General features: G+C 34.2%; 1 protein-coding gene across 1 annotated transcript in view; it reads right to left on the reverse strand.

Annotated features, from left to right (window-relative positions):
• The window catches only part of LOC6035169 (nucleolysin TIA-1), a 251,215-nt gene that overhangs the window by 211,629 nt on the left and 25,117 nt on the right, over positions 1 to 14,469 (reverse strand). Inside the window, 1 exon segment of the mRNA XM_038257767.1 lies at positions 9,605 to 9,745. Coding sequence (XP_038113695.1) covers positions 9,605 to 9,745 — 141 coding nt within the window.

Consider the following 14,469-nt stretch of genomic DNA (forward strand, 5'->3'; position numbering starts at 1 on the left):
AACATTTGCACGGAAAAAACAAAGAATACCTACACCTGGTTAGTTGTTTTGCGATCACTAGTTTTCAAAAAATGTAAGATTTGACGAAAACAAAAATAAACGACAAAACAAACTCTTCGCTATAGTAAACATCGAAAAATTTCAATAATTATAGAGATTTTTAAATTAACCATTACATGCTTAAAAATGATTCAAATAACAGGGGAGTACATTTGAAATTGATTTCCGCTGATTTCACATATATTTCCATTGATATTTAGAAGTTTTTAGAAAAAAAAAGTTTGCCCTTTGAATTTTCCGGCCAGCTTTGAAGTGAGGGGGGCGGCGGGGGAGAGGCGTTGTGAGACCAAAACTTTAAATAAAATTTGTACCAGCCTTATGAAAATCAAACAATTTTTTGCTAAAGTTACGACACAGAAAAAAAGTAAAATTAATTGTTTAGAAAGTTTTGAAGAATAAAAGTATGCTACTTTAAAAGTTTTTGTAACATTTCCGAATGGCCTAAAATATATTTTAGTACAGTGTTAGAAATAAACCTTTAGAAATGTACAAAAAGATAACAAAAAAAGTTCAACTTCAACCCTTAACAACCCTAGTTAAATGTCACAAAAAATCTGCTTTTTAAAATAAATTTGAGTTGTTCTAATGCTTTAAACTTAAAATTTTCTGCGAACCAAAACACTTTTCCTCAAATCAAACCCCCGTCAACTCCCCCAAATAAGAGGGGTTGTTTTCCTCTCCCCAGCCAAAAAGGGAAGGAAGAAGCGCTCCAAAACCGCTAAATGGCTGATTGGAAGGCACAAAGCTCCCACTCACTCACTCGATGAGGAAGAGTTGAGTGTTCGCTCGTGCCGCCGCCTACTTTGACTGGGACGGGGACTGGGACGACGATGACGATAGAGCCAATGTTTTTGATAACAAACCGGGTCTTGTCGGTTCTAATAAGGCCTGGCAAAAGGGGGGTTTCTGTGTGTGTGTGTGTGTGGGTGGGTTTTGAGAGTGCTGTTATGATCTGCTACTGCCTCTTTTGTTGAAGTAACAGTGAAGAAAAATATGATAATTTTCTTCGAAAAGGAACGTATTTCTTACGATTTTTCTTAAAAGATTTTTCACGGTGCTCCCAGCCGTCGTTGGTTGTTTGTTGTCAATGGGAAGGTAGACACGGATACACATTAATTGATGCTGATAATAAGACCCCTCTTATAGGGATGAAAAGGGGTGAGAAGTAGTGAGGGTTGGAGTAGGCGGTTTTAATAGCAAACCCGGAAACCGGAGCAAGGCTTTCTTGGATTGTAGGACGAGTTATGTTATGAGTGTTGAAAAGACCCTCATAAAGAGAGACACAGGCTCACTTGGATGAAATCAGCTGACTAATCATATTTGCCAGGATCAAGATGCCCCCTTCTAAAGGTTGTGTGTTTGAAGTGTCTTATTCAAGGGGTAGGATGTATTGTCTTCTTTGGAACTAAAGTGTGTCTTTTTATGAACTTTAATTCAGTAAAGCTGGCGCTGCCCTAAATTTAGCAACTTCCCTAATGAATTCCAAATTGCTAGTTTGCAAATTGAATTTTAAAAATCGCACTCCCTCGACGTCGCCAACTTTGACGCTAATTAAATCCGTCGCCACCGTCGTCGTCACAGTCGTCGTCACCGGAATCCAAGCTTTCAAATTGCTTTCAAATTCTTGACCGTTTGCGCAATTCGCACTTGGCTCAACTGTCCGGCAATAATTAAAACTCTATTAACTATGAACCACTGCGGCAGCAGCGTGCCAGCATCAGCTGCAAGAAAGCCCAGCTAAGAAAAACTTCTTCGCCAAGTTCCCATTTTACCCCCTGCTCAAGTCACTTGCCAACACAAGACAAACAATGAAAAGTTGAGGCGAGGACCCCCCCCTCCCCCCTGTGGGGTGGTGTGGAAAACACAAAAAAGAAGAAGAAAATAAGAAAGAAAAAAGCTCCTCAAGAGGTTTCCGCTTTTCTCTTAACATCAGCACTTCTTGCTTCCCTGACATCACTTTGTAACCCACCTTGCCCCCCCCCCCCTCTTTCCTACCCAACATTTCTTTAAAAATTTCAAAACCTCCCCAGTTTTCTTCAAGCTCAGTTCGTTTGTTCCGCCAAAAGGCACTTGCGAAATAGTTGCGAGCGAACTTTTCAACTCTTTCTTTCGTGCGCTTTCAGAAGCTGGGCTCAGTTTGCGTGCAGTTTCTTGAAAGAAAAGAAAAAAAAAGTGCAAGCGCCCCCTCTCGCCATAATTAGGGAAAGGAAAATCATAAATTTTCGTATAAATAATTTTAAAACTTTTCGGGGCGAAAATTAAATTGCTCGTACAGAGAACGTGGGTTGTTGGCTAACGATGAATTTGAGTGTGTTGTTTTCCCCTTAAAAATATTTGAGGATTTTTAAATTTTAAGCCTTTATAAACTTTTTATCTTCTCATGATAACAGTCGAAATTGTTATCGTTTTTTCATATTGAATTGATTATTGCAAACATTTTTCAATGTTTATGTCGCCCCCTCCCTTCAAAATCGGTTCAAAAACTCAGTGGGCAAAAAAAATATATTTAAAAAAAAAACATCAAAATTTTAAAGCAAATGGAAGTCTAACCAACTAAAAACAATTAGAAAAAACCATTTTCCTGCGTTTAAAATTATATGTAAAATTATGTGTATACGATCAAAAATATTTTAAAGTATTTTTTCGGCGAAAAAAAAGTCTCTTCAATACATAGATATTTTGAAAATTAATGATTGCAAAACAACTGGGGCTTTTTCATACGAATGTTGGGACCATGGCTTGTTATTTATATGTTATTAACTTCAAAAAATATTTGCAACGGCCTAATTAAATTAGACAAGTTTTGCACTCAAATTAATGCTTTTTGGAGTGATGAACAGTACTAATTAATTTACAAAAAACTTTTTTTTTCTGCAATCAAACTCAAAAACATTTTTCTAACCCACTTCCATATAAAATCGGAAAATTACCATCCTTTTAGTTTTTTTGACAGTTGTTTGGTGAAACCATTTTCTAAATTGATAATAAAAATAATTTTCAATAAAAAAACATTTTTTCGAAGGCCGTGTTAAGCTCCGTACAAAATTTGTTAAATTCTATGGAAATTTTGTTACGGTTCAAACATCATTTTTTTTGCGTTATGAAATAAAAAAACGATCCCAATCAGTTTTTACCATTTTTGTAAAATTTCATGGATATTGTGTTTTAAAGGAGGATGGAGGATCAATTTTTAAGCGTTACGTAATAAAAGAACGCTCCCCAACCAGTTTGTTACGTGATGCGTTTGAAGCGGTAAATAAATATTTGTTAATATTTTCAAAATTTTCCTTGCTTTTTGTTGGCCTATTGAGAATTGAGAGAAATCGAAAGTAAATTAGAATGAACACAAATTCTTTCTTATTATTTCCCTCTCATATTTGTGAAACCATTATTAATAAAAACATAAAAGTGTCATAATCTTTTTTTTATCTCGACAAAAAATGGAGAAGCTGAATTGTCCTAAAATCAATTTAATTTATTTCAGAATTAATAATAAAAGCTTGCTTAAAAACCATATCAAGGTATAAAAATCAAAATTGTAAAAAAATTTAAAAAAAACAACATTTTATCAGCAGAAAATTGAAACAAAATTGCTTGCAAAAGTGAGTCGATCGTTTTTCCCAAGAACAACATTCAAATTCAGCTTTTGAAATGTGTAAAAAAATGAAGTTATCAATTATTCTATTATTGATATAAGAAACTATTTTTTGAAATTTTATTTATTTGATTCCACACCTAGACTGAATTGTCTGAAAAATCACAAAATTCCTTTTTACCAAATTTTGAATACTCAAAGAGCACTCTTTACTCTTTACTCTTTACTCTTTACTCTTTACTCTTTACTCTTTACTCTTTACTTTTTACTCTTTACTCTTTACTCTTTACTCTTTACTCTTTACTCTTTACTCTTTACTCTTTACTCTTTACTCTTTACTCTTTACTCTTTACTCTTTACTCTTTACTCTTTACTCTTTACTCTTTACTCTTTACTCTTTACTCTTTACTCTTTACTCTTTACTTTACTTTACTCTTTACTCTTTACTCTTTACTCTTTACTCTTTACTCTTTACTCTTTACTCTTTACTCTTTACTCTTTACTCTTTACTCTTTACTCTTTACTCTTTACTCTTTACTTTCTTTACTCTTTACTCTTTACTCTTTACTCTTTACTCTTTACTCTTTACTCTTTACTCTTTACTCTTTACTCTTTACTCTTTACTCTTTACTCTTTACTCTTTACTCTTTACTCTTTACTCTTTACTCTTTACTCTTTACTCTTTACTCTTTACTCTTTACTCTTTACTCAACCGCTACATTTTAAGAATATCTTTGATTTGATGATTTTGTCTGTTTCCTGGGACTTTGGAAATGTTAGGAAAACAAAATCCTCGATCAGCTTTGGCCGTACTTTTAACTAATAACCCTTCATTTTTGTCAAATTTTATGTTATGTTATATTATGTCAAGTTTATGTTTTGACTTTGTTGCGAATGAAAAGATAATGTTAAAAAAAATTAAGAAAAAATGTGACAAACACAAAAAAAGAAAATGTCAAACAAGTTGTAGAATGGGCCTTAAACAAAAAGTCAAAGAAGTTAACTGAAAATGAGTAAAGATGCCAAAAAACAAATGAAGTCAAGGATTCTTAGGACAATAAAAAAATGTTCCAAATTACCTATCAATGGCATTTTTGGGAAAAAACTAAGCTTTAAAAGGGCAAAAGGAAATGGGACACTTAAAGGATTAAAAACACAATTTATCGACCTTAATATGCATTTTTTTTTATGCATGAAAATTCGTTTCAAAAGTGATATTGATTATACAAGATTTGTTCGACGTAAGAGTCATTTTGAAGAAACAAAACACATTTCATCCTTTTGATTTTTGAGAATATTTTGATAAACAGGGGACAATCATTTTTAATAAAATTGATTAAATCGAGATAAACTCAGGTTTTTCAAACAACACCTAAAATATTTTGAACCCATCAGCCCAAAACAAACAGCAGGGATGGAGGCAAAGTAGGCCAAGATTGCAGCGCCGCTAAAAATTCGTTCCCAGACGTTATTTTTTTCCTCAACTCGCCAACCGTCGTATAAAAGTAGTTTTCGCAGTGGTTCAGGGGATGAACCAAGCCCGGGAAAGAAGGGGTGAGAACAATAATAGAGCTCCGACCTTTTCATTTTTAAAGGCATTGTACATTTTCGTTATTGCTGAAATAAAAACAAGACAGCCATTAACTACGACGAGATAGTGCTTTTCTGGTGTGGCTGTGTGTGTGTGCTTGGGCAGCAGAATTTAAGTTTTTCTTGCTTCGCTTTTTTTACTGCCAAGCGACTATAACTAAAACGAAAACTATCGTCTTCTTGGGTCGTCGTCGTCGTCGTCGTTCTCAGAACAGAAACAGGTGTCGAGCAAAGCTGAAGGGATCCTCCTAGTGTGCCATGTGGTTGTTCCAAGGCACACTGCGATGAGACACGACAAGCACACAGGAAGATATGACCATTATAAACTGCGCTGCCGGGCGAGTGGCTGGGAAGAAGAAGAAGCACGAAGAAGATATGTGGTAATGATAAATATTAAAATCTTTACAGCATGCTCCTTTTTCCGTGTTTCATTTCGTAGAGTGTATCTGTGGCACAGTGTGCACCTTTTGCCCGCCCTCGTCCGCCCAACCTGGGGCAGCACACTTCCTTCCACCAGTGCAGGGAGAAACCTAAACCCGAAGGAGGAATGCAGTTTTTCGGGGGGTGTTTTTTTTAAATTTATTCTTTATGGAATTTGTGAGCTTCCTCCTTCTTGCGCCGAGTGCTAAGCTTAATTGAAATTCACTTTATCTGAGAGCACTCTGGGAGACTAACGGCGTTGGTTGGTTGGCGGTGACGGTGGAGATGCTCTTAGTTTGCTTCTACGACTAGTTCAGACGGGGCCCAGGAACCGGGGTTGAGTCTGAGCTGTATTTGCATTCATATTTGAATTCCGTTGGGTAATTGCCGGAATGGGTAAATTTGTTTCGTAAATTAATGAAAGCTTGGGCACGGGAGAAGAGTCTTTCGAGTTTGTTTAAACATTAAAGCTTCTGGTTAAGGGTTGTGAATTTGAAGCGATGCACTTGTCTGAGATAAGATACTGCTTGAAACAAGGATTGAAAGTGACATGCAATTTGCCAGGGCTAGAATCATGATCGGTTTGATGTTATCTTAATGATTTTTAGTCCAATTTAATTTTAACATGGTAAGCAATTCAATTTAATACAAGTCTTGATTCCAAATCATCCTGTAATAAGTGTATGGTCGGTATTTATTTTCTTTTTTATTACCGTCAGTGGGGGTGACTATGAGTCAAAAAAACAAACGTAACACCTCTCGTAATTTCTTATTAACAAAAACAATTTAAATAACATCGAAAATCTTTCAACGTAGATAGTTTACTAACATTTTCCCAACATATGTTGGATTTTGATGAACACTACCTTAAATGCCAATAATTTGAAAATTGACCCAATCTCACCCCTTAGAGGGGGTGACATTGGGTAAAATGAAACAAAAATGATGCTCAAATACAACGATATGATAAAAACAAGTCATCCAACAGTGTTTCTTGTTCGAGGGAATCGTATTGACATGCTACAATATTTGAAGTAATTATTTTCAAACATTTGGGTAATTTTCGAGCAAATCCAACAAAAATATTAAAAAAATGATTTTTTGATAAGCATTTTTGGCCAAAAACGTACCTCAACTTTAGACAGTTGCCAAAATAACAGGAATTGTTCTAAGAACGAGCTTTTTTTCAGCAAAGTCGTCTTAAGATGTCCCCTACACAACCTTTTAATAGAATTTACTTTCACTGAGAATAACCTGAGCAATGGTAAAATCCGTAAAAAATCACTTTGACCCAATCTCACCGCCCAGACCCAATGTCACCCCCACTGACGGTATTATTTTATTATTGATTTTTATTCAATGGCAGATTAGAAATTATTTTCTGAACACTTATAATAAAGTAATGACGATAGTTTCGTCATTTTCCATTGGAAACTACTTTAAATTACCAAGAAAAGGTGATATGATACGTTATTTAGGAAACTTTAAACTTTATAAATAATAAAAATAATAAAAATAAAGTACAGAAGGATTGATTTCTTCCAATCCAAGAGCATTCGGTCCATAAATGTTACAAACACTTAGTTAGATATTTTTTCAAGTTCAAATGTCACATCGCAAGGTGGCCAGATTTTTAAAATAAAACTTCTTAATTCCAATAATCAGCCAGTCTCAAAAAATATATTAAAATCTTAAAATTTTATTATTATAGGACTAAGTACAGAGGGGCGAATCGAAATATGATTATTATGCAACATTTAGAAAAAAAGATGAAAGTTTATATTTTTTCACATATTTTTTTTTTTGCCTGAAAGAGTTGATTTAATTACTTCTAATTTAACAACCAATAATGACAGTTATAACGATCTTGGAAGCAATATTAATTTAGATTTGTAAACCCATCCCTCTCCGTACCAAAATGTTCATAAGGCTTCATCCATAAAGTACGTCACGCCAAAATCAGTCAAAATTTACCCCCCCCCCTCCCCCCCTCCTTTGTCACGCTTTTCCTATACTTATAACACGCAATGTCACACTTTTCGAATCTCATGATTTTTCTAATGTTTTTTTTAGAAAGACATTTTAACAATAAAAAAAGATTATTTGGAAAGAAATTAAGAAAATTTATTGCGTGATGGGAAGTTATAATTATTTTTTTTTTCAGAATTGCCAGGATTTTTGAAAATCTTTATGATTTAAAATTGTTTTTTTTTGTGTAACCCGATTCTCAAAAATCTGTAGAATCTGTAAAAAAAATGATTTGGCAACCCTTCCTATGAGCTTAACAACTCATTTTCAAAATTTATTAGAATAGTTCTTGAAAAGTGGCATTCATTTAGCATTTAGCATAAAGCTTGTGAAAAGGTTGCCAGACTTTGAAAGTTACAAATTTTCTAACTTTTCAAAACGGATTTAAGAAACGTTCTTAACAATACAATCAAATGATATTGGAAGAGATTTTAATCAAAAATGCGAAATCTAAACAGTTAAAGCAAAACCCTAAAAGTTGCAGGGTTGCCAAAATAATATTTTTTTTTTGTGGAAAGGTTGGATTTTTAAATTTTTCAATGAATATTATGAATAGTTCAGTTGTAATTTGTATTAACGTATGAATACTTTCTGCTCGATATAATTCTGATAATTTCACATAAGTGATAATTTGGTTAGACAGGGTTGCCAGATTTTCTTAAAATTTTATTCGTATTTTTTTAAGAAGTTAAAAGGTTTTTTAGGAATTGAATAATTATTCAAATAGAAATTTTGTAAACCCTTCTTTCTTCAGATTATTAAAGTAAACGTTTAATTAACATTCAAATCAACATTAATTCCCTGCTCTTCCTGAATTACAAAGGGAAAAACCCACTATCACATCGTTCCATCAACACGATTCTCATTATTCCCGGCTCCATAAACGTTGCTCTATTTGCAAGTCATTTCACTGAACGAATCTTCTGCTGGTATGTCAAGAAATTATGCCACAAGAAATATTGTAATGAGTTTCGCCACCATGCTACCATCCCACTTCGCGCCAATTCTAATAAAAGATACATTTAATTACACCCACCCCCTCCAGGAGCCTCAATTTAATGGTTGCATCGACTGCCAACGAGCCGGGACCGGGTCGTCGAATGCAAATAACCATATTGATACCATCCCACTCTGGGTTTGCCCGAGGAGCAGAAAAGTCACAAGACAAGACGAGAAATGTTGCTTAAATATTCAGCACCACTTTGCTCAAATTGTGACAGCGAGAGGGGTGGAGGTTTGGGGAAGGGGTTGGCAAATTAAAAAAAATCCCGCCTTTGCGAAGCGCATAAAAAGAAAGGGGTTAAAATTCATTTCCATCTTTCTCCTCCTCGCAAAAACTGGGGGAAGTTTGCTCTGACGCGCGAGCTCGCGAACTGAGATTTAACCTCTCAGTTCTAGTTTTAGGGTGGGGATCAACTACTACTACACCTTTAAGTAGCTAGTTGATGAAAGTTGTTCTTTCGGCAAGGATTAGGGGTGTCTGTAGAAAAGAGAGCGAACGAAACTCTCTTGAAAGATTGAAAATTATTTTGCTCTCGATTTGTGAGCAAATTACTCTTGAATCGCAGTATTAATGCTTTAGCTTAAGTGTTAAAGTTACAGGTCCAAAGTGGCGAGCAAAGTAGGCGCGCAATCAAATCCCACTGGCTTCAAATTTTTTTTCGCTGAATTTCAGAAACAAAATAGTGAACTTTAAATTCATTCCATCTGCGACTGTCATGAATATTTAAGTGACTTTAAATTTTCTCAATAACCATTTCCTTAATTCCACTTCTTTCGGAAAAAATGTCAGCAACCCTACTTTTGAATCCCGTTTCCCCTTTTTCCCGCCAACTTGGATCTGCCAGAGTTGGAGCGACGTCGGCAGGCAGGCACTTCACTTAATTAGAAAATTTGAATTCAAATATTTACCTAAGTTCTCATTAGAACCGTGGTGTCGCACCGTCGTGGCCGCCGTCGTCGTCGTCATCGTCGACGTCTTCCAGGGCAGCTTGACGACGTTGCCACCGTTGCTGGCCGGGGGCAAGTGCCAGTGGTACGAGGATGACATTTCTACGAGAGTTTTTTTAAATTCATTTGTTTTTGTTTCGTGAGTGAGATTTAAAGTTCGTCATCAACGCCGTTTCGTGAAACATGAGAGAGAAAAAGAGAGAAAGAGAAAGAAAGTTCCAGAATAGTTTGTTTATCTTTTTGTTATGTTCGCTGAGCTAGTTCGTTAGTGCTTCGCCAGCGGAAGCTCCTCCCCGTTTTTTCGACGTGAATGAATTTAATTTCAAGAATCCAAAATCATTTTCAAATTAACTTAAAACCAACAAAAAATCACCACTTACCTCACCGCGAAAACAACAAACAGAAAAAAACGTAACATGGCCACCGAAAATCAGCGATCTGTCAAACGAAGAAGACAACAACAAAGCGCGAAATGAACATGCCAATCGCGGCTGAGCCGCTCAGCCAGCGCGCTTGAGTGTGTGTGCGTTCAGTTTTAACGAGACTCAACAGCAACAAAAAAGAAAGAAGACACAAAAACCGATGTTATCTCTAATGAACATCGGCCGAACAGTAGGCCATGAAGAAGGCCGGTCTGGTCCGGGTCGGTCAGGTCAGCCGCCGGGATCAAGTGAGGCTTGGTTGAATGACTGACTATTGGCAGGTTCTGGGCTTTGGTTGGTTGTGCTGTGTGTGTGTGTGTGTGTGTGTGTACGACGATGATGACACGGACCAGAGTAGTAGGCGTGGAATTGCCGTTCTCTTTCTCTCTGTTTGAATGGTGCGGCGGGTCAGTGTGGGTGTGGTCACACTGGGATTGAATGAGCGATTTGGATGGTGGTCTGATGGAGGTTGAAACTTCAAAATGGTTTGATTATTTTGGAAGGCATGGTTCCATCCAATGAGAGCAAGGTGATGAAATCTAGATGGTTTCAACTATATTTGAAACGTAATAAATTTTATTTCCAACTCTAGAAACTTTGAAAAGAAAAAATAAAAAAGCTTAAATTAACAATAAAAGCAAAAAAAAAAACATTTTGGATTTCCAATTTGGATTGAATGAAATTGATATCATTCGAATGAAAATTTTTCTTCAATTTGTATAACTTCTCCCTTTCCAAAATTTTTGAAATTTCATTCAAATTTGGGTAATTCTCCGCCAACTCACACAGCAGTTGCCCCGACCCCTCTTCGATTTGCGTGAAACTTTGTCCTAAGGGGTTACTTTTGTCCCTGATCACAAATCCGAGTTACTTTTTGCGTTTCTCTTTGTTTCGTCGTCCGTGTCTGTCGCGGGTGACCATGAATGGCCATGATCGATGACGACCAACTTTTTCAAAACTTTTTTTCGTAAAATCGCGATAACTCGTGATGTTTATAAGCAAACCCCTTATGTCTATATATCAAATTTGTAGAACATTGTTACACTCTAAAAAATAACCCTGCAAAGTTAGAAAAAACACGAAATTTTAAAATGAAAAATTTTGTTCTAAATGAAAAAATGACCCTTCTGGGACAATGTAGATTCGAAAAGTACATTAAATTTCCCATAAAATGACATGTTCCAAAATTTTTTACAGTCGAGTAACGGAAAATGGGAGAATTTTTAAAACTTTTTTAGTGTTTTTTTCGATGAAAAATACGTTTATTCGGAATTCTGAGTACGCCATCAAATCGGGCGTCTAATTTTACACAAAAGTCCCTTTGACACCAAATTTCTATCTCATCACCGTTTCAGGCTGCAAATTACTGAAAAACACCTCTTTTTCACATGTTCAAAAATGGAAGGGGTCGTACCGCCCCTCCGTCACGAGATATCAAAAAACGGACCTCGGATTCGTGATCAGGGACAAAAGTTACCCCTTAGGACAAAGTTTCACGCAAATCGAAGAGGGGTCGGGGCAACTTTTCCCGATTTCGTGTGAGTTGGTAGAGAATTGCCCATTTAGTTTAATTTATTAATTGTGCAAGAGACTCTTCTTTATTCTCGTTTTTTGTTAACATTTTTAAGCTTTGATTTTGTTTGTAATTAGACCATGTTGACATTACAGTCCAGACTCGTAAATTCGAAGCCTCGATCATCTTTAGCAGGCCTGCCCAACGCCCTGCCCGCGGGCCGGATCTGGCACGGCTTTTCAAAATAATTAATGCAATCAAATTTTGCTAATTCAATTTTTTTTATTTTGCACTTTTTTTGTTTTGAAATATAAACATTCGTTATGTTAAATTTAATTCTTATCATTTCTATATTGATATTTTCAGAATCAATGATTTAAATGAAAAATGGCGCAAGAAAACATAAATTTTCAATTTCGTAAATTGTAAAATATATGAAAAAACTGGATTGTTATCTAAAAATGAACAAAAAGACACAAAATTTAAATTCTTACAGTTTTTACACTGTTTACTTCAAATTGAAGTTTTTCTTTTCTGGGGAACTTGAATCAAATTGATATTTTAATAGATTATTGAGCTAAATTATGTTATTTTTTTCAGGACAACTTTTCAGTTGTAAAAGTTGGATTGAAAAAAAATCTTTTAAAAGCAAATTAAACATACTGAAAATGCTGCAATTTTTTTATTTATTCAAATGAAAATGATTGTAAATGAACCATGAAATCAAGGAGCAAAAACATGTTCTTTCAAAAACATCAATAGTTTTAAAAAAAATCGGAGTAATTCGAAAGAAAACGAATTGACACTGATAAGATATACTTTTTTTTAATGCTTTTTAATTTTTTGTAAAATATTTCAATAAAGGTGCTTAACAACGAAAAAAGTGTTTTTTGGTAAAAGAGATTTGGATCAAAATGATGTTTCAATGAATTTAATGATGTTTTTTTCTTTTAAAAATTTTGGTGTATTGAGAAAATTTAACTTAAAAAGAAACTTGCATTGCCTTATGAAATTTGATTTTTAAGTTAAGTATTTAATTGCAATCGACAATAACAAATACAAAACAAAACTAAATTTACATAAATCAAATAAACACTTTTTTTAAAGTTATATTTGTTTTTCTTTTTTAGAATGTATTAGAGGTGGGCAAAAAAAGAGCGAACCGCTCAAAGAGCCGGCTCACAAAAAAAGAACCACGGTTCTTTTTTAAACTCCGCTCTTTTGAAAGAACTGTTTCAATATGGAATGATTTTTGTTATAAATATAATTTATTGAATTTCCCAAAATTGTAGTATTAAATTTGTTTTTGAGAATTGAAAATGCAATTTCAAAAATTGCAATGCTTATAAAAATTAATCCCAAACGTAAACGATTTTCTAAACAAAATGAAATAAACTTTTCAGTGTGCAACTGATTGTTCATTAAACTAAAAAACTTTCAAATTTCAATGAAAATGTCCACTGAAAACAATTAAAAAGCATATTGGGAACGATCAAAAATTATTGATTTTTGGTGAAATTCCGTTGCACAGTACCTAATGCAAAAGTTTTTTTTTCGGTTTAAAAAAAGTTCATCAATACTTCGATATTTTAAAAACTGATGATTGCAAAACAACTGGGGATGTGTAAAATGCATTTTTAAACTCTTTTTTCATTAAAATGTCTTACTTTTATTTTTTTGTGACTTTGGCCAGAGTTGAGGGACATAAACTTCAAAAAATATTCGGTATGACCAAATTTATAAAAGTCCAATGAGAAATAACTTATAAAATCACACGATTCTTGAAAAACCTCTATGTTTCAAATTTTGAAAAAAGAGCGAAAGAGCCGTTCAAAAAAGCGGTTCTTTTTAAAGAGCGAACAAAAATGAGCGGCTCCTAAAAAAGAGCGGTTTTGCCCACCTCTAAAGTATATACCTTATATGAATCTTATTTGAAACATTAGTTTATCAATTGGTTTTCTTGAAAAGAACCTTATTGAAAAAATTTAATAATTTTTTTTACTCTATCAAATTTTATCACACAAAGTTTGTTTATCCGAAACTACGCGTAATCCAATCATGAAAAAAATATTTTGTTTCTAAATATTAACTTCTCTCTTTATTAACACCTAAACTGCCAAGCTCGAGAAAAAAAGGGGGAATTTATATGGAAATTCCCCATTTTGCTCGAGCTTGGGAGTTTAGGTGTAAATGTATATTTTTTTTGATGAAGTTATAATTTATCGAACCAGATTATCTGATAAATTTGAATATTCTCAACAGTCCTTCGCCGCCATATTGGCCGCCATCTTGGGTAACATATTTTTCATAAATTAATCACCAAAACAAGAACTTTTGTTTTTCAATTATTCGTAGATCCGATTATCTGAAGAGATACGGTTTTTCAAAGGATTAAGGTAAGCCAGATATTTCGAAAATTCTTTAAATCACAATTGAAATTACAAAATAATAATTATACGCAGAAAGCGGTTCCAAAGGTCGTTTTTCTCAAAATTTATTACGAAAGTTCAATTGAAATCTTTTTATGGCTGATGTCTTACGACAGTGTTGCCAGATTTTCAAATTTCTGTCCAATGACGTGCAGTTTCGTCAAGGTATGATAGATTTGGGCTCCTTAAACACGCTTCAATTGACAGAATTGACTTTAAGTGAATTTTCTGCCAGTTAATAAAATTGTTAATTCTGTTATAAATGCTCTGAGCCTCTAGTGACAGTTTACGTTAAGTAAAGGGGTATATGCTGTTTGTTTACAAGTATGGTTTCGTCCTTTTGAAAAATTACTACTGAATTAATAACAATGAAAACGGTTTTTGATCTAATAGAATTCAAATTTCAAATAAATCAAGCCGAAATAATTTTTTTATTCATAACATAAACGATCAAACAATGAT

Source organism: Culex quinquefasciatus, chromosome 1 (genome assembly GCF_015732765.1).
Source record: "Culex quinquefasciatus strain JHB chromosome 1, VPISU_Cqui_1.0_pri_paternal, whole genome shotgun sequence".
Classification (NCBI taxonomy): domain Eukaryota; kingdom Metazoa; phylum Arthropoda; class Insecta; order Diptera; family Culicidae; genus Culex; species Culex quinquefasciatus.